The 21,690-nt window shown below is 40.8% G+C and overlaps 1 protein-coding gene across 1 annotated transcript in view; it reads right to left on the bottom strand.

Moving 5' to 3' along the window:
• Positions 1-3,236: 3,236 nt before the first annotated feature.
• LOC137562351 (transcription intermediary factor 1-alpha-like) overlaps positions 3,237-21,690 on the bottom strand; it is a 73,825-nt gene continuing 55,371 nt past the window's right edge. The window contains exons 14-19 of the mRNA XM_068273687.1: positions 20,328-20,502; positions 19,272-19,600; positions 16,749-16,878; positions 14,385-14,459; positions 10,422-10,574; positions 3,237-4,624 (exon numbers count right to left, since the gene is read on the bottom strand). Coding sequence (XP_068129788.1) covers positions 4,430-4,624; positions 10,422-10,574; positions 14,385-14,459; positions 16,749-16,878; positions 19,272-19,600; positions 20,328-20,502 — 1,057 coding nt within the window. The 3' untranslated portion in view covers positions 3,237-4,429. The remainder of the gene's footprint in view (positions 4,625-10,421; positions 10,575-14,384; positions 14,460-16,748; positions 16,879-19,271; positions 19,601-20,327; positions 20,503-21,690) is intronic.

Genomic DNA, 21,690 nt, shown 5'->3' with positions numbered 1-21,690 from the left:
CGCCACCGTGCTTCCCTAAATGCATTTTAACATTAAGAAAAAAAAATTGAAAAAATTATTTCTCAGTAAATAAAACCTGCTACAGTGGATAAAAGCCACACATTTGCCTATTTGTCCCAATTATTACAAAAAGTTTAATTTATGTCCCTAGTATAATGTATGGCAACAATATATTATTTGGAAATCAGTAGTTTTTGGAAAAGTACTTCTCCAGCTTTGCATTCGTCACTAATTACAAGCTCTTACAGTGGGATTCAAAAGTTTCCTTCTGTAGCTTTCCCCTAAACCATGATGGTGAACAATCTTTGTCTTCAGGTCATTTGAGAGTTGTTTTGAGACCCCAGTGTTGCTAATCTTCAGAGAAAATTAAGAGGTAAACTTACAATTGACCCCCTTAAATACTTTCTCATAATTGGATTCACCTGTGTATGTAGGTCAGGGGTCACTGAGCCAAGCCAATTTGAGTTCCAATACGTTCTAAAGGTTTTGGAATCAATAAAATGACAACAGTGCCCACATTTATGCACCTGCCTAATTTTGTTTAAACAATTATTACACACTTTCTGTAAATCCAATAAACGTAATTTCACTTCTCAAATATCAATGTGTGTCTCCTATAGGATATATTTAACTGACTGTTTTTATCGTAACAACCAATGATTTATACAGGAAAATGACGATTAACAAGGTTGCCCAAACTTTCGCATCCCACTGTACTTGCAACACAATAATATGACATATTAAAAAAAGTTCAGTCCCTAAGGAAACAATTTATGTATATTTTCCGGTCTTTTCTTATACACAAATGTTTAATTTTGGTTACTATGAAAAAGTAGGGAAGGTAAGGGATTAATTTTAATGGGGAATTTAAGTATTTTTATTAAATGTAATGTGCTAGGCTGTAATTTACTACTTGGCCACTAGATTTCACCCCCAGTTTATTCCTCTTGTATACTGAACAGTACACAGAAAGTAAAGAGTGTATGTTTTACTTTAACTTTTATCAATGACCACCAGCATCTCACTGATGCCAGTGATCACACGTACTAAGATCAGTGAATGGGAACAGTGGTCCCATTCACTGATCTGTGTACTAACGTGCAGCGACCAGAACTTGTGGCAATAGCAGCAGGAGACAAGCATCTATGTCCCTGGGACTTCAGATTACATTTTCCAGGGCGTAGATATACTGCATGCTGTGCAGTAAGTCGTTAAAGGGGAAATGAAGTAAGAGGTATACGGAGGCTGCCATATTTCTTTCCTTTTAATAAATACCAGTTGCCTGGCAGCCCTGCTGGTCTATTTCTCTGCAGTAGTATCTGAATAACACCAGAAACAAGCATTCAGCTAGTCTTGTCAGATCTGACTTTAAAGTCTGAAACACCTGATCTGCTGCATGCTTCAGGGGCTATGGCTAATAGTATTAGAGGCAGAGGACCAGCAGGGCTGCCAGCCAACTGGTATTGCTTAAAAGGAAATAAACATGGCAGCCTCCATATACCTCTCTCTTCAAATAAATATGGCAGCTTGAACATTATTCTCATTACAGTTGTCCTTTAATTGTTAGGTGTTCATGTGGTCAGCTCAGCCCTTGCATAATTTGGTACTGCAGTTTAAATGCACACGCGGAGTCTGCAGAAGCTCGTCAGCAAATTGAAGGCAATTTATAAGGCAGGCACTGCTTGATAGCAAGATCATACCCATTCAGTATTTTTTGTACGTTTGTGGGAGGAGGTTTTGTGGGAAATCTTAGTTATATGAGCAGTTGTGGTCCCCCTGGATGATGAGAGCAGTTTTGGGGGGCTGTCTGACTTCTGCCACCCCTTTAGGTGTAGCTTGCAGAGCACATTTCTGGGTGGAGTAAATGCCTGGGACCCTGCCTGTATTTGCACACCTGTAGGTTTGTAATTTTGTATTTTAGAAATCTGACAGCTAAATTTGCTTCCAAGTCACATGGTAGGACCCCTTTTGACTCAGAGGGACCTCATCATGGTGAAAGGGTCTAGTACGGAAAGCCTTTGCATGCAAACCATTTTGGAAGCAAACATTTTCCACCCCCTTTTGGAAGTGAACTTCCTCCACCATCAGTGCAACTCGATATAAATTTCATGCAAGTAGCTTCTATCATTACTAGAGTTCCACCTATTATGTGTAGTTGAGAGTCTACCTTTAATTTTGAGGTGTACACACTGTGCCTTCAATTTGCAGACTAATTATAAGGCATAATTGCTGCTTAGAAGTGAGCTCTTCCCTATTCAGTGTTTTTGGTTGTCTCAGTATTATTATTTAGTATTTATATAGCGCCAACATATTATGCAGCGCTGTAGTGTGTGTGTGTGTGTGTGTGTGTGTGTGTGTGTGTGTGTGTGTGTGTGTGTGTGTGTGTGTGTGTGTGTGTGTGTGTGTGTGTGTGTGTGTGTGTGTGTGTGTGTGTGTGTGTGTGTATTTATTGTCTTGTCACTAACTGTCCCTCAAAGGAGCTCACAATCTAATCCCTACCATTGCCATATGTCTATATTATGTATTGTAAGTACTGTAGTCTAGGGCCAATTTTTAGGGGGAGCCAATTGATTTATCCGTATGTTTTTGGAATGTGGGAGGAAACCGGAGTGCCCGGAGGAAACCCACGCAGACACGGAGAGAACATACAAACTCTTTGCAGATAGTGCCCTGGCTAGGATTCGAACCAGGGACCCAGCGCTGCAAGGCAAGAGAGCTAACCACTACGCCACCGTGCTGTTGAACGCTGTCTCATACATGTGCTTGTCTGCACTATGTACTCTCCATAATAAAAAGGAAAATTCATTCTATATTGGTGGTAGAGCTCAAGCAATTTTGTTGGTTCAAGATTGCACAGGGAAGATGGACTACCCTGCAACACTCTGGTGCTCACACCGCTTACTTTCTCCGTGTGTAGCCTGCAGGACTTCTGCATATTTTTGCTGCCCCATACACAGAGCTGCTGACCACCGCCCCATACACAGAGCTGCTGACCACCGCCCCATACACACAGCTGCTGACCACCGCCCCATACACACAGCTGCTGACCACCGCCCCATACACACAGCTGCTGACCACCGCCCCATACACACAGCTGCTGACCACCGCCCCATACACACAGCTGCTGACCACCGCCCCATACACACAGCTGCTGACCACCGCCCCATACACACAAATATACAGTACCACCCAACCACAGTCTGACACACATACTAACCTCAGCATACGCATAGGGATAAACATGAATTGTTTATTCTTACTTTGGAAGGGAAAATAAGTTAGCATAAATCCTACGGTGAGAAGCGAAGGCATTTCCTTTTTCAGAACTAAATGACAGTCAAAATAACACTATTTTTATCTCCGGGAGGAGCACTTTGGAGTCACGTCTTTTAATGTGTGTGGACCTAAGATCACACACAGAGCTTATTCAGCAGAGGGAAGTTTAAAACACTTGCCTCAAAGTGAAAGAATGGAAGGATTTGATTAGAAAAATAGTAACCTATTCTTAATGGAGGAAGAGTTTGTCTACAGTCAGCCAATAAAAAAAAAACAAAAAAAGAAAAAAAAGAAGATTATCATTTCTCCAGCAGACTTACAACAACTGATTTTTAAGTTTGCATATCACTTGAGAAGATTCGAGATAAGCTCCAAAAAAACCCCATAAACGAATATGAAACCAGTCCTCTAGGCGGTGGCAAACAAAAAGTCCATTTAAAAGAAGCAGACCAGGCAAATATGATGTGTTTAAAAGAGCATTAGAGCTCAGTAAGACAAAATGAAATCAGTTTTCCTACACTAAATTAACGTTAGTTTCAGCTCTTACAAAAAGAGACATGACTCTTGCTTAACATTAACCGCTCTCTCTCTTCTTCATGATAACTGGAAGTAAAACGGACCCAAGACTAGAGAACGTGAGGAGGTAGGGGGAGGGACTTCAAACTCTGAAGGGTCTCCATATACATTTCAGAATACTGCATCAAAAATCGTGCTGTTTGGATGAATCAATGGATGGTTACACTGGTCTCTAAAACCCAAGATTTCTTTTTTGCATTCAGTGTAAAGAGTGCTGGTAAGAAACAAGTCCCAGCTACACACAAAAAAAAAAAAAAAATTGTAATAAGGTTTTCAAATCAAGGGGGAAGAAGACAGGTGCATAATGGGAAAATTATTCAGAAACGAGGCAAGTAGAATAAGATAAGTAAATTAAAGACACGGCATACAATCCAGATTGTGCAAAAGTTCACACTGTAACACAAGGTTCTGGCTCTCTCCAAAAACCCCCAAAGATCTTAGTCTGTAGGTGATCCCATAACATGCCACACTGATCCTTTATCCTGGAGGGACAACAAGTCACAGGCAAAAAGCCAGTCCATAATAGTCTGTTAACACAGCTACGGTTCCTTTTGTACATTACTTCCCAGGAAGCAGCTCATCTAAAAAACAATCGCTCATCCCCTTTTCGTTTTTTTCGTGGCTGCACAACATCATCGTCAGAATCTGAACTCTCTTCATAAGTTTCTTTGGATGGATCTTTAGGGAATTTCTTGTCGTAGTAGATATTAACAAGCAGTTTCTCAAAGTACTCCTCCAGTTTGATTCCAGCGCTGGCCACTTCAGAATCGGGCTGCAAGAAACAAATAAAAACTCGATTATTACAGTTGTCAGGGTTCCCGAAATGCCACTGGGATCAGTTCACTCATGGAGTAAAAAAAAAATGCTATTGGTCTGAATTGGGACAGCAACACTTAAAGGGAACCTGAACTGAGTAAAATTATTTAAAATAAACACTTTGTGTACCTGCAAATTAATATTACACACTTACCTCACCAACCATCTTTTCCTCTCAGAAGCCCGCCATTTTCTTCTAACAATGATCCTTTTTAGTTCTGACCAAATTTTGTCATAACTGAAATATGGCAGTTGCTGTCAGTTATAAACATTACCTTGCACATCAGTTATCATTTCAGCTATGTTTCCCTATGGCTCAAGCGGGCGATGTTAAAGTTTAACAGTTTGCTGACCTGAAAATTGCCATTTTAAAATGGAGGATGAAGAATTCCATTGATCACAGTGGACAAACAGAATGCAGGAGAGGAGAAAGTGTAGTCTACCCTGGAGGCAAGTATGACCTGTGTATTCTTATTTTGACTTTAATTTTCAGTTCAGGTTTTCTTTAACTCTATAGGGGGCAAAATACAACTTGCAAGCTCATTTATAAAGAGAACCTCTGAAGTGACAAAAAAAGTACCCCTCACCCATTGCTTTCCACTTAATATAAAACTCCAAATATTATATACAGTAGATCAAAAAGAAATAGAATTGGCAGGGACCCCAGTTCACTGAATTCATTAAAATTTTACAACCCTGCTTAACCACTTCACCACTGAGGGGTTTTACCCCGAGCACCAGAGCAATTTTCACCTTTCAGCGCTCCTTCCATTCATTCGTCTATAACTTTATCATTACTTATCGCAATGAAATGAACTATATCTTGTTTTTTCCGCCACCAATTAGGCTTTCTTTAGGTGGGACATTATGCCAAGAATTATTTTTTTCTAAATGTGTTTTAATGGGAAAATAGGAAAAATGTGGGGAAAAAAATATTTTACAGTTTTCGGCCATTATAGTTTTTAAATAATGCACGCTACTGTAATTAAAACCCATGAAACGTATTTGCCCTTTTGCCCCGGTTATAAAACCATTTAAATTATGTCCCTATCACAATGTTTGGCGCCAATATTTTATTTGGAAATAAGGTGCATTTTTTTCATTTTTGCGTCCATCCCTAATTACAAGCCCATAGTTTATAAAGTAACAGTGTTATACCCTCTTGACATAAATATTTAAAAAGTTCAGTCCCTAAGGTAACTATTTATGTTTTTTTTTTATATGTAAATTTTTTAATTTTTTGTAATTACAAAAAAAAAAAAATGGGGAGTGTGGGAGGTAATGAGTTAATTTTATATGTAAAAGTCATTTATTTGTATGTGAAAAATGTGTAGGGTGTAGTTTACTATTTGGCCACAAGATGGCCACAGCAACTTTTTGTTTTAATGCGACCTCAAAGCTTCCTTCCGGAAGCTTGGAGGAAGTATAAGGAGGCTGGACACGTGAGTTTTTTCTCACAATGATCGCGCTGCCCATAGGAGAGCAGCTGATCATTGCGGGGCTTAGATCAACGAACGAGAATGGATTTTACCGTTCATTGATCTCTGGGCGAGCGGGCGGCGGCGTGTTTACTAGCGGCGGGCGGCGTGTTTACGAGCGGGAGCGCGGGCAGTGTCGGGAACGCGGAAAGTACGTGTTTCTCCGTCCCTGGTTGTTAAAGGATGGAAAAAGGGGCGGAGAAATACGTACGCGCGGGGGTAAAGTGGTTAAAGAGGAGCGGTCAGCCATTATATCTATATTAAAAAAAAAAAAAAAAAAAAAAAAAAAACATACGTAGATAAATACTTGCTCTACTGCCATAACATATGTATTGCACTGCCCACATTTTGATTTTAGTGATTCTTCTATAGTAAAGAAAAAATCCTTCTTAGGATTTTCCATCTTGACTGCCTTGAAACCAATCCTGACATTTCCTCCCTTACTCTGTCTTTATTTGCATTGGCTGCCCTCTTCCCAATCTTAATACACTCCCACCCAGCTCCTCAATAGAAAGTGCATTGTCATTAAGTGACTGACCAATATTTCTCATGCTGAGAAGCTGCAATCAGAGCGGAACAGATGAGTGGGAGAGTAAAACAGGAGGGAAGGAGGCTTCAGCCAATCAGGCTGCATTAGTTAAGTCTGAGGGGAGAAGAAAAAAAGAAAACCCAGCATGCCCTGCAACTTCCTTTGTGCGGCAGATGCACCATATAAGAGCAAGGGAAACTGGGGAATAATCTTATGGACAAGAAAAGTAATGGTGCCCATACATGGTACAGTAAAACATTCGATTTTCTTGTTTATTCGACCAAAATATTTGAATCGAATGAACATTGAAAAAAATGTTTTCGATCGGACATGTTGGAAAAATCTTTTTTCGCTGTAACGGAATAATCAAAATAAATCTAATCGAAAAAAAAAAAGTGGAAATAAAAATCATTCTTGCCCATACATGGTACAATTTTTAAACTTTTGGATTGCCTGGTTAGCATCATTATTACTTGTTTACCAAATAAAAAAAGTAAAGAATTGATTTTTGATTTTATGCCTGACAGCTACGCTTTAAATCCCTGGTAACTCAGCTTCAAGGTTGGCATAACATACCATTAGGCGTAGTGGGACGGGCCATGTTGGTGAAACCGGTAAGCTTTGGGAGACACTTTTACCCTACGCAAGTCTTACACCCGCTCTTGAGGCATAAAGATGTGAGTAACCTCTATAAAGCCATCACCACAGAAGCAGGCAATTTGCACATATGTGGTTTTAATGCGATTCTTCATGCAAACATTTTTTGTTTACGTTTTTCTACAAGGAGATCCAGAAAGTCCGTCCTATTAACCACTTAACCACTGAGGGGTTTTACCCCCTGACCACCAGAGCAATTTTCACCTTTCAGCGCTTCTTCCATTCATTCGTCTATAACTTTATCATTACTTATCACAATGAAATGAACTATATCTTGGTTTTTTTTGCCACCAATTAGGCTTTCTTTAGGTGGGACATTATGCCAAGAATTATTTTATTCTAAATGTGTTTTAATGGGAAAATAGGAAAAAATGTGGGGAAAAAAATATTTCAGTTTTTGGCCTTTATAGTTTTTAAATAATGCATGCTACTGTAATTAAAACCCATGAAATGTATTTGCCCTTTTGTCCCAGTTATAAAACCGTTTAAATTATGTCCCTATCACAATGTTTGGTGCCAATATTTTAATTGGAAATAAAGGTGCATTTTTTCAGTTTTGCGTCCATCCCTAATTACAAGCCCATAGTTTATAAAGTAACAGTGTTATACCCTCTTGACATAAATATTTAAAAAGTTCAGTCCCTAAGGTAACTATTTATGTATTTTTTTTTAATTGTAATTTTTTTTTTTAATTACAAAAAAATAAAAAATTGGGGAGTGTGGGAGGTAAGGAGTTAATTTTTTTGTGTAAAACTAATTTATTTGTATGTGAAAAATGCTTTAGGGTGTAGTTTTACTATTTGGCCACAAGATGGCAACAGTAACTTTTTGTTTAATGCGACCTGTAAGCGTCCTTACGGACACTTGCAGGAAGTACTAGGAGGCTGGGAACTTTTTTTTTTCACAATGATCGCGCTGCTTATTGGAGAAGCAGCGGATCATTGCGGGGCCTAGATCAACGAACGGGAATGGATTTTCCCGTTCATTGATCTCCGGGCGAGCGGCCGGCGGCGTGTTTACGAGCGGGAGTGCGCGCTAGAGCGAGCGGGAGCACGGGCAGCGGCGGGAGCGTGGAAAGTACGCATTTCTCCGTCCCTGGTGGTAAAAGGATGGAAAAAGGGACGGAGAAATGCGTACGCCAATGTGAAAACACACAAAAAAAAGCACATGCGGAAAACAAATTGTGTCGTCCTAAAAATAGTAACACTGCTGTCAGTTTTTTGTTTTTTTTTCTGGATGCATATTTCACATCTAATGGACACAGGCACATAGGAATTCATTGGTTTGCGAATTTGTGTAAAAAAAAAAAAAAAAAAAAAAAAAAAAAAAAAAAAAAGCAAACTACCCTAAAATATGGTTTACTGTACAGAGATTCAGTGGCATGTAGGAAGGAAAGAAGGTACTTTACTATTCCTCAATTAGAAAAACGTATCATAGAAGGTAATAATTGTATAAGGAAAGTGACGGTTAGTGGGAGCTGGTGGGAGTCATATGCTTATAATCTACCAAGATAAATACTCAATAAAGCCCCTAGATCAGTGTATGTGGATTACTGTCCGAAATGTACATACCAAAGAGCAGATATGGCCAATTGTATTTTGACATGCCCAGTCATTTTGACATAGGGTGATGAGATTGTGAACAGGTTAGGCAAAAAAACAACTGTCGAAAGAACCTTTTCTTCTCTTTAACTCTCTGGAAGATGCAGAAATGGCTGGTAAAGTTTTTCTAGCAGTGAGCAGTATAATATGCACTAACAGATGGTCATACACTACCCCTCTGTTCTTATAGGACCTGAAAGAGGAACTGACATGACATGCTGCTAGACAAACTGGAAACTTGTTTTAATAAAGTAAAAGGCGCATAGATTTTTTTTTTTTTCAACGGATGGAAAGCTTTTCTCTTGTGCACAATGACGACAAGGTTTGCACGCTCTGATGACTCATATGCACATCCTGGTACACCAAGTAACAACTCAAAGGCAAACATCATCTGAACCTAGGAACACCCATCAGATCTACCTAGCTTGATTTGAAAGTCAATTTAGGAACTTTCTAGTGGAGAAAGATGAGTCACTGTGAGGAGGGTGGGAAGGGCAAGTTGGAGATTTTAGGTTGGGGTGGTATATTGGACTCTTGATAAAAGTACAAAGCTGGTGATAATGGATTTTTGTATATCTGCTTGGTTTATAATAAAACATAACATTTATGTAAAATAAAATGAAGGGGCCAGTGTAAGCAAGAGAGGGCGGAGATAGGCGTAAACAGGCCAGGTCAGAATGAAGAGCTCAGCCTCTTGCCAAAGTATCTTCAACAGCCTTCCGCTGTGGCCCCCCTGATGTGGCAGTGTTAGCCCCTGAGCTGATTGGATTTTTTTTTTTTTTAAATCTTTTCCTGCATGTAAGTCCCCCGAGGCGGCTGCTATAATGTGAATTGTTCGGAGGTCTGCCGGCCCTCCACCATGTGGTCTGGAAAAAAAACGGCCCTCCGTGCCCGCGAAGTTGGACAGCACTGAACTAGATTGTCCGGACCAACAACAGCTGCAAGACCACACTGACCCTGCAGGTTTATAAGCCTTCAAGGGACATACCACTGTGGTTGATTGAAATTCTGAAATGTGGTTACAGGTATCCTTTACATCCTGTACTTCTATGGTAGGAAAGCCATTCTTTTTATAATGAGAGTGCATAATATGTCAACTTTGAATGATTGGGAAAATGGTGAATGCTACCTGCCCACTCCAATAACCAAAAAACTCAAACAAAATTCACAGCTTTTTGGTAGATATGTCTGCTTCTCTTATTCCCAATTTAGATATTAATATCACTGTTACGGAGTTATACTTGTAAAAATATCAATGATCTATAAAATGATAAGTTTGCCCGGAGTAATGAGATTACATTTTTGCTGCTGATGCAACACATTCAACTGGACTACCATTATGTTTGATTTACTCATTATGTGACTGCAATCTTCTTTCTGAAAGTGTGACATATACCTAGTAAATCCAGAAATTTTACACCATATATGTTGTGTTGTACTATATTCCTCTTTGAGCTTGCAAGGCAAGACAGAATGAGGTGATCTCACCTCATTGAATTCTGCACAGTTGCTGAAGATCAGACGGATGTCGCTCACAAATTCATCTGGTTGGGAATAGTGAGGAGAGCCATTCAGCTGCAGTTTCCTCTTTATATGTGACAAGTCCATTGGACGCTTTATAATCTTATAATAGTCTGGTACCTGGGAGAAAACATGATAAAAGCACTTTAAAAATATCATTACTCATTGACATCAATATAAAAGCTTGAAAAATTAATTTCTCAATGCTGATGAAACTACAAAAGTGAAAATTTCATACAATAACTTGTGTCCACTATTTTCAGTAGAAATGGTCAATGAGATACAGATATTTCTGGCTTGCATGCACATTGAATTGGTCCAATCAAAAACAGCAGGACGTGCATGGGATTAGCCTAGCCTGCATTAACCCTTTACAGTCCATTTTCTCGATAGCCCACTTCCAGCACCTAAGAGGGTCTCAACCTTGAATGGTGCCAGCTGGTGCGCTGTAGTTCTACACTCTTGCATGCACGCCAGCATAACATTACATAGTGCAACTTAGTACAGAAGAGGATCACTTTGATCCACATAGGTGGATGCCATGCCGAACTAGCCCAATCGCGCCCACGTAATATATAAAATGGCGGAAATAGGGGCGGCAGCAATCAAAGAGTTAGTCCGAGCCTGACACTTTAATATAAAGAGGCTGACACTGATGGAATTTATCCGGCAACAGCGCTCTTAGTGACGCCATGTTTTCCTATGTCAGACTTTGTCCAAAACTGGACCTATGCTGGAAAGTGCCAATGTCTGATATAGAGTGGAAAGGGTTATATTTGTATGCAAGCCAGAATTATTAGCATCTTAAACATTATTACCATCTCTCTCTACTTTTCACAATGATAATTTTCTTCAGCCAATGGTGATTTGTGGTGTTCGAATTCCTTATTTGAAAACCCAGATAATACTGTCCAAAGCAGTTCAACACCTTTACATTCAGAGAAAGTCATGGAGTTGTGTTCCATGTCGCACTTTAAGTGACTCCAATGCTACCTCCTTCCAGCTTAGAGTTTCCAAATAAGGACACCTGGATTTGACCACCACCAATAGGGATAACTCTGTAATAGTGTGTGCCTCCTCCACTCCACAATTGTGAGATTTCCCTTCAGTACACTGCATCTCTTACCGCCCATCTCCCACAATGGTGAGATTCTGCTGCAGTACATTTCATTTCTTACTCTCCCAAAATGTGAGATTTCCCTGAAGTACATCACATCTCCCCCTCTCCCACAATGGTGGGATTTTGTTCCAGAAACCTCCATATCCTCCACACCCTAGAACAGTGAGACTCTTCTGCAAAAGTTTGTATTTCCTCCAGGGCATGGCCAAGGTTCTCCAGCACCAGATATTCCAAAGTGTGTCCCCACATTGTGCCTACCCCAGTATAGGTAGCCAGACGCACCTCCAGTATTAGGAAGTCCGCCCAAGTATAACTAGCCAGAAGTGCTCCCAGGATTAGGTAGCCCCCTCCCCAGTATAGCTAGCCAGATGTGCCTCCACTATACCCCACTGCCCAGTAAAGTTAGCCAGATGTGCCTCCAGTAGACCCCCCCACCCCAGTATAGCTAGCTAGATGTGCCCCTAGTATTAGGTAGCCCCGTTGCCCTCTATAGATGGCCAGATATGCCCCCCTTATTAGGTAGCCCCCTACCACCCAGTATAGCTAGCCAGATGTGCCCACAGAATTATGTAGCCCACCACCCCCAGCATAGATAGCCAGATGTGCTCCCAGCATTAGGTAGCCCTTCCCCCCCATAAGCAGAGAAGACCTTTCTTGTAGCAGTTACTCATGTATCAGCGCTGCCAGGATCTCTCTTCAACCCTGTTACATCATCACATCTCTATGACTCCCTACAGCGGTCCACATAAAGAGATGCCACTAGAGAGGGTCAGAGGAGACGCTGCAACAGGCTGAATAGGGATCCCAACAGCCTTGACAGGTAACAGCTACAAGCAAGCTTTGCATTTGGCTGGTTGAGAGGTGGGGTAGGGTAAAGGTGCAAAGGTGCGCACTTACGGCGCCTCCTGAGCCTCTGTCTTGGTTTCTTCCCCTGCAGTAGACCATCTACTTCCCTCCTACAATGGTGAGATTTACCTGCAGTAGTTTGTATTTGTGTCACACCACTAAATGAGGGATACAAAAATGCCAGTATCAATTTACTGTTACAGACAATGCCCTGCCTTCCTTGCAGATTGTACTCCAGTCTTTCAGCACTGCTGATCCATCCTTGCAGCAGCTCCATGCAGGCAAGAAGTCTTACCAGTAAGAAGTACATAGCAAGGAAATGAACAGCGCTACTTAAAAACAGGCAAGTGCCTACCTGCAAAAGAGTGCAAGCCCCACTTGTGGGATATAATACACACCGAGCATACACATGTTCTGTCTACCACTGGAGTTTGGAGTTTGTAGTTCCTGGGGGGCTCAGCGCATCTCTGATGGAGGCCATTCGGAGGCGGCCTGGTGTTGCGCTGATCCACCTTTTGCGCAATTACCAGCAAGAAGGAAGAGCACTGGTGGGGATACAGGCACTCTGCTCCATATACTTTGGTCCTGTCCAATTTTGGTTGAATATTAGCAAAGGATATAAAGGCTAGTTAAGGTTTAAATACACCTCCTCACCTTACTCTACAGACAACTCTGCTGCTATGCAGGCCTGGAAATTCCTCACAAAATATCCTAACAGCCAAGACAGAGTCAAACCTAGAGTCAACCCATTGGCTCACTAAGAATCATGCTACAACCCTTAGGCCTGGTGCACACCAGAGGAGTTTTTCTGAGCGTTTTGAGTTTTTAAATCTGCTGCTAATGTTATCCTATGTGTCTGTGCACACTGGAGCAATGAGGTTTTGTAAAAAAAAAAAAAAAAAAACCCATAGCATTACATTGGGAAGAGCTTTTGAAACCTCTAAAAGCTCTTCCCAATGTAATGCTATGGTTTTTTTTTTTACAAAACCTCATTGCTCCAGTGTGCACAGACACATAGGATAACAGTAGCAAGGACTCAGTCTGGGCAGGAGGAGGGGGAGGTATTACAAGCCAGAGATTTCGAGATTTCAGAGGCAGAGGGCAGGGGGGGGTGAGGAGGGGGGGGGGATTAGGTTTTTTTCTCAAGATGCAGATAAGCCTGCCTCTGTGTAATGTTTACAAACAACATGGCTGCTGTCGTATCACAGGAAGAAATAATCATATTCTATTAAAGCTGTTTGCAGCTAGATTTGCTGTGTAAACTATCTAAACTTTAGATAAGATATATAGACAAGTTACTTGTTGTAGTTAGTTTTTCATCTCGGATCCGCTTTAATGGAACCATTTTAGATGTTCAGATGATTTTAACAATTTCCTTAATGGTTCTTGATTAAATGGTGTCACTGTAGGACCTTGGAGTTGGAAGGATTTTGGAGATGATATGGTTATCTTGTATTCAGCTCTACCGCAAGCCTTTATTAAAGAAGTATGACTTGACCTAAGGTGCCTGTCTATTTGTAGCACTGATGGCTAACAAGTGTGTGTTTGCAATGTATTTTTGGTAGACTATTCTTTATTATTCTCCTTTATACCTTTTCTACATATGCATTCATACAGGCATCTTATGTACACATTTCTTTGCAGCAGATGTAGTAGATGATGCTATGTGGAAACCTATTCATCTGATGTATGCTTTCTATGACTGTATGTACTGTTCTACGTGGATCCTTTATATGGATTATTTTCTGTATGTTGATTACACTTATTTGCAAATAAAAGAGCATAAAATAAAAAAAAGAAAAAAAAAAGAAAAAGAAAGGAAGAACACTATTTCTAGCATGGAAGCTGCCAGCTGTAGCAGTCCAAAGGTTTAGGTATTCTCCACGTTTACCCTCTAAACACCCTTCCCTCAAAACAAGTAAATTCAAAATGTCCTCAAAAGAATAAAAGCAGACAGCACTCACAGTAAGGGGAACAGGATCTTGGAAGGCCAAACTCATCTCATTGCAGAAGAGGTAAAGGAGAATTCTCTCACATTTCTGAAAAACAAACAAGTGTTGATTAATACACAATATTGAGAATTACAGTGAAATTCACTTCTCTTATCCCATCACCTCTACAGTTTTCTTGCAAGATACTGTAAACAATGACACTAGTAAAAACTTTGCCAAGCAACTAAAACAATTAATTTCAACATAGGAGCATTCACAGAATTTTTAGTTTTCTTATAGAACATTGGGATATGTCCAGCAAGCATTCCCTGAATGTTAATTCAGCAAAAATAAAGAAAGAAAACCGTTCAGTTCTGCTTCTGAGCAGTATTTCAGTCAGCTGGAAGATAGGGCCGATATGGTCTTGGAAACGCACCTTCTAGTGTGGTAAAATGTGTGGTACACTCCCCTTGACTTGCTGTAAAGGCATTCTAGTGTGAATGTTACAGTGGACCTTAACTCAAGCACAGGACACATGGAAAACACAGATTAATTCACCCTGTATGTATTGAAAGTTTAGCCTGTCCCAATGCCTCCGCATCTGTGACTAGTGACAACTGTAATTTGATCTCTCAGCTGTATTGGCACAGGAATCTCAGCAGAACAGCTAATTTTTAAACAGGATGTTAACCCTAGGTGTGCTTCTATAAAAGCAGGAAGTAGACAGTGCATATTTATTGCAGGATTTCTAAAAACAAACAAAAAAATGTTTTTTTTTCTGCCAAGGTTATTATGCGGTTGCTTATCTTTCAGAGCAAAGAGGAAGTTCCGAGTTCAGGTCTGCTTTAACCTCCCTGGTAGTATGATTATTTCCAGATTTGAAAGTTCTGAAAGCAGAGCAATTTTTTTTTAACATAAAAATCATACCGCTAGATAGATCTGCGGCAGCACTGCACATTACGCCCCCGATGGAGCCAGCTCGGGGTTACCTCTCTGAGCTGAAGATTTCCGTCCCGAGCCTGACTCGGGGTTACCGCCAAGGAGGTTAAAGTAAGCCACAGACCAAATAGAAAGAAAGAATGGATATTATGGGGCTTCCTCCAGCCCCATAAGCACTTCCGAGTCCCTCCCCATCCTCCCACGGTCTGTTGTTCAGCCGCAATCAGCCCCGGTAACTGGTTCAGTCGAGTCAGTCGGGGTATTCTGCGCATGTGCAGAAAACCCTGACTGAACCAGTTACCAGGGCTGATTGCAGCTAAACTGCAGACCGCAGGAGGATGGCGAGGGACTCGGACGTGCTTATGGGGCTGGAGGAAGCCCTGGGTAGGTATCCATTATTTTTATTAGGTCTCTGGTATACTTTAAGCACCATTACTTAAAATTACCAAATGGTATTAAACTGGATTTGCAGGATAGTGTCTGCAATCCTGGAGGTCATTGTTATTTGATATACACATAACTGAAACCTTCATGGAATCATAATACGTGATGTAACGTTTGTAACTTCACATGTGGTCGCAGCTAGCCGAAATTGCCCATACAAGATCAGGCTGTGTTTCAAAATAGATGCTGCAGTGTTTCTGCTGCATGTTTCACTCAATATCAGTCTATTAGTCAGCACTCTCTGGAGGCTAAGATTGTAAAATGAAACAAGAATTGTAATTGGTAGCACCCTTACTGCCATTTTCTTTGCAACTGTTTTGATCATGCAGCTATTCCAGCCATATAGGATACTGATACACATACACTCTGGAGTGTGAATTTGGAAAAGAAGATTTGCACATCAGCCAGATAAACCTTCCCAATAAATGCAAAGCAGTAATATTTCTGCTGAACCAACCAACCCATAAGCTCTAGCTGCCCCCAAACAAGTGACCTACGAAATAAGAGTTGCAGAATGCAGTCTTTTATGTCAGATCTCAAGAGAATAAGGGGAGTTATTGCAACAAAACCATCTTCAACCCTGAGAAAGCAAAGCATTTTTCCCTATCATTCCCACAAGCAGTACTGCCCACTGCAGCCATAGAGAGCAGACTACTGCAAAGGATCATGGGAATTCAGCAACTTTTCAAATCAAATAGGTGACCAGTTTTTTTCACGGTATAACCCGCACCACAACAGTTACTAACATTATTACAGATTGTTCACATAATGTAAAGTGATTACCTGGAATTCAAGCATCTTTATTGTGTAAAGGAGTATTTTTTCAATTTACATCTAAGCAAAACACATCAGATCGTGTGTGTTACTGCTAGATGTTGCCACTGAATGATTCTACAAAGCAGATTGTCAGTGAGGCAAGCAGTGGCAACTCTAGGAGGTATGAACCTGTCTGTGCCTTGGAACATTGATATAAACATTAGAAGGCCAGATCACATCTCTTCCGGGGACTCTTACCCTCTGGTCTATAGGAGCCATGAGCGTAGCACCACTCAGCTTCCTCTTCTCTGCCAGGGCTGGGTCATCACAGTCATATTCCACTTCTGGTTTGGAAAGATCTCGGCAGAAAGTGCAGATCCATTCACCGCTGTAAGACATAAAACCATGGAACAACCAAATATAGGCACTTCAGAAGTTCTTTATAACAGTTTCTCAAAGGCAACTAACTGCCAAAATAATCACCAGAATTGAGTTTGGTTTACTCTAGCTCTTCATTTTACCACAGCAAACAGACATGCAGAAAGGGCCCATGCTCTCTTATGTGCCCATTTACATTTACATTGCAGTCTGGAACAGACAAACCCAACCGGTGCGACTTTTCAGACAGTGGACTGCATTACCATTTTTCGAATGGATGACATGCATTTAGTGCATGTTTTGTGGAAATCCACAAAGGTAGTTAATCAGCTCTGCTGAGACACTAACTCACCTGTGCATGATTGTGGTTTCCTGCAAAACATGTAATGTTGGTGTGCTTTGAGGACAGGGTTGGGGAACTATGCTGTAGAGCAGGGGTCAGGAACCTTTTTGTCTGACAGAGCCATAAACGACACATATTAAAATGTAATTCCGTGAGAGCCATACAATATATTTCAAACTGGGACAGTAAGGCTCACACCCCTGTTGCCATGGTGATGTGTGTACAGTTGATCCACCAGGCAGCAGAAGTGTCAGACACGTCTTCAGTTTCTCTTGGGTTTCAGCAACATCAGCAATTTCCCTGAGAGCCAGACAGGAGAAATACCGACTAACAGCTTGTACAATTAGCTAGCTCGACTTGGGAGTTGATTCACTTTGTAGGACAAGATCCGCGCACTTTGATTGGCCCAATAGGCTGCCTGTCACTTGACAGGCAGCCTATTGGGCCAAAGTGCAGGGATCTCGTCCTACAAAGTCACTGGACCTGACAGGGTCCAGAGTGGAACAATTGGAGCAGCTGTTCCTTTTGGGGGAGCGTGAGTAAGTTAGTAGTGCATGCTACAGCAGTAGCGTGCCTACTTCAAAATTTTATTTGCACTGCCACACTAAGCTGCGCTGCTTGAGCAGTGTAGCTTAGTGAATCAATCCCTACTGATTTGTATGTGAGCCAGATGTAGCCATCAAAAGAGCCACATCTGGCTCCCGAGCCATAGGTTCCCTACCCCTGCTGTAGAGGGTCAGAGGAACCTGCAACAGGCCACAGCAGACTGAACAATATAGCAAATCCATGCAATATGGAAGAAGTACTGCTCAGGCATAGATTGGACTGAGCCTTAAGGTGGCCACACACTATACAATATTTTAAATATCTTTTCAATTCAAGAATTGCAATCCATGTTTTTGACTGATTGTAACCTTTCAAAAATCTGACCAATGTACCACACACATGTTCGATTTTTTCCCAATCATGAATAAAATAATTTAAACTAGGAAAAAAATGACTGGATCTGTACACCAAGTAATTGACAATCTACCACACACCATTCAATTTCATTTCATAAAAATTGATCAAAAAAATCCAACACTCCCAACCTTTTTTTTAAAAAAATAAAAATAAAACAGGAAATTCGATCAGATTTCTTGAACGAATGGAAGAAAAAAAAAAAAAAAAGAGCTTTCGATTTTTCAAGACAACCGATCGTATTGATCAAATTGGTGTAAAATTGGATCTTAATTGTATGGTTTGTAGCCACCTTTAGGCCTTGTACACACAATTTGACGTGTTCACTGTCTGAATAGACTGATGATTCAACAGCTTATAGTTTTTTTTTGTTTTTGTTTTTTTAAGAACAAAAGGGTCAAAATATTTTGACATTTAAAACTTTTACAATATCACTTGGCTTGCTGCTTCCTATCCATGTAGTAGAAGACAGACATTTTTATAGATGATATCTGGAAAAAAGGAGCGCTCTAAGTGCGTTACCAAGGTGGGACTTTATTGCGCATAAAAAGTGATTACTTACAGGATAGTAGATATAAAAACGCTTGTCAGCGGGTAGGCAACCCGTTACACTCCTCTGCGGCGAAGTTGCACGCACCGTGGCCAGCAGCAGCGTGTCCGATGGAATCAGGGAGCTCGTCGACGTGGGACGAGCTCCCTGATTCCATCGGACACGCTGCTGCTGGCCACGGCGCGTGCAACTCCGCCGCAGAGGAGTGTAACGGGTTGCCTACCCGCTGACAAGCGTTTTTATATCTACTATCCTGTAAGTAATCACTTTTTATGCACAATAAAGTCCCACCTTGGTAACGCACTTAGAGCGCTCCTTTTTTCCAGATATCACATTGCATATTCCCTATATGGAGCAGCATTATTTGTGAATTCCTGGTGTGGACTAGAGAATTTCTGGATTTGACTGGTCTGGGTTTCCTGGAGTTGAAAGCGCAAGGAACACACACTTATTTTTATAGATGAGCCTAGTGCTTTTACAGGGATGTTCGACAGGCAAAGCTAAGTAGTGATCTGAATGCTTCTACTTACACAACTGGATGTTTCCTTACCTGGGGAAGTTCATTAGTGTAGGCACATGGCAGGAGAGGTGGAAAACTTTAGGACACTTTTCACAACACAGTAGCTCGCCCCCATTTTGACACACAGCACACCAGTCTTCATTAGGGTCATCCTCCTTCCCCCCACCACCACCACTTTCTGTCACACGATTCTGAGAGGTCCAAGCATTGGCTCGCTGGTAAGCACCGGCCTGCATAACATGTCGGTCTCCTGTGCTATCTGGCGTGTCCCTCCGGGGAGCCGCATCCAGTTTGGAAGCACGGTTTGCATTCCGATCAAGTAACATTGATGTTAAAATGCTGTTTCCTGAGTATTCAGGCTGGGGAGAAAAGACCACATGTCATTGCATATAGAAAGACTAACTATCTGAAAACAGCTACACAACCTTCATTTACAATTATTACACCAGTGGAATAACCCATATGCCTACCAGGTATATAAGCCGTGTACCACTACCCATTAAAGTGACACTCATGCTAACCTAGAAATAAAAACACACATATACAAGTAGATAAATACTAGTTCTACTTACAGAACAAATGTATTGCACTGTTCACATTATGATTCTTGTGAATTTTATAAAGGAAAAGCAGAGAATCCTATTCTAGACAGTTTCCATCTTGGTTAGCTTTGAATGAAGCTAATCCTGACAATTCCTCTCTCGCTCTTTTTCTCTTCATTACCCACCCTCCCGCTGAGGTCTATACTAGGAAGTGCAGTGTCTTATGTCATTAGAAGGAGGGGGAAATAAAGGGAACAGGAGGAATATATTAAAGATAAAAAGATCCCCCAGCATGCAACTGTTTGGCAGTGGCAATTAAAGGGCCATTGCTCCTAAGGTATGTTATAACGCCAAACCATAACAGCAGAAAAAGTTTAGAAAATTTTTAATGCAGGATTAGCATCTTTATCACTTAATAAACTCAGACCATTTGCTGTTGAAATTTGATTTTTATGGCGACAAACCCGGTTTAAGAAAAACATTTCTACTGACAATCATTTTTGTTTTTCTTTCTAAACACGATTGGCCAATTAGCTCAACTTACATTATGCGGACGCTGCTGCTGGCGTTGGTTCCCCTGCTTCACAACCACAACAGGATACTCAATGGATTCGCTCTCAGCATTGTTCTCTGGTTTGATCCTGATAGGCTCTAGTCGGACAATTGGAACTTTGTGTGTGGAATCTGCTCCTCCGTTTGGCTTGCTGGAAGATCCAGAGCTGTGGAAAAATGAGGGTAAAACAAACCTATGAGCCATATTGTAGCACGGCCAACACAGTTTATATTATACATTCATAAACCGAGCGTATAAAACTTAGGATGCAATACTTCAGAACTGCTGTATATACCTAAAGGGGATTGCTGGCAGGAAAACAAATAGTGTCTTTGTATACCTTCAGAACAGTAGTTGGACCCAGGTAAATCTTTATTTTAAGCACTTTAATTTTAGCCTTTTGGACATGACTGTCACGTCAAAAAGGCTGCTGCAGCGCACTCCCGCTCGCTTGCGTGCTCCCCGTTAGCCCGGAGATCAATAAATGGGAACACAGTTCCCATTCATGGATCCAAGTCTCCAGTAGAAAGACCGACAGCTTCTTACGAGCAGCTGCGGTGTTTCTGAACAAAAAAGAAAAATGATGTCCTTATACTTCCTGAAAGCAAGAGTGCTCGCTTACAATTTGGAATTAAAAAAAAAAAAAATTACAATAAAACACAAAACAAAAAAACAACATAAATTGTTACCTAAGGGTCTGAACTTTTTTTTTTTTTAATATGAATGTCAAGAGGGTATATTACTAATATTTTTTAAATGATAAAGCTTGTAAATAGTGATGGATGCAAAACTGAAAGAAATGCACCTTTATTTCCAAATAACATATTGGCGCCATACATTGTGACAGGGACATCATTTAAATGGTGTACTAACCGGGACAAATGGGCAAATAAAATGTGTGTGTTTTAATTATGGTAGCATGTATTATTTTAAAGCTATAATGGCCAAAAACTGAGAAATAATTTTTAAAAAATTTTCTCTTACTATTCCCGTTAAAATGCATTCAAAATAATTCTTAGGAAAATGTACCACCCAAAGAAAGCCTAATTGGTTGCGGGAAAAATAAGATCTAGATCATTTCATTGTGATAATTAGTGATAAAGTTATTGGCGAATGAATGGGAGGTGAAAATTGCTCAGATGCATAAGGTGAAAAACTGCTGAAGTGGTTAAGCCAGGTGCACATGCAGAACTGCAGGCATATATCACACCTACAGCTGTAGCAGGAAAGTCAGGAAAAAAGATCAGTAGGACGTGTCAGTACTGCACAGGTCCACTTTGTAATTTAGGGCTGCTGCCCTAAAACACAAATGGCCTTTTTTTGGTGTTTGATCTCAAGCATGGACTACCTAGTC

Source organism: Hyperolius riggenbachi, chromosome 3 (genome assembly GCF_040937935.1).
Source record: "Hyperolius riggenbachi isolate aHypRig1 chromosome 3, aHypRig1.pri, whole genome shotgun sequence".
NCBI classification, from domain to species: domain Eukaryota; kingdom Metazoa; phylum Chordata; class Amphibia; order Anura; family Hyperoliidae; genus Hyperolius; species Hyperolius riggenbachi.
This window is presented reverse-complemented; position numbering and strand designations above follow the sequence as displayed.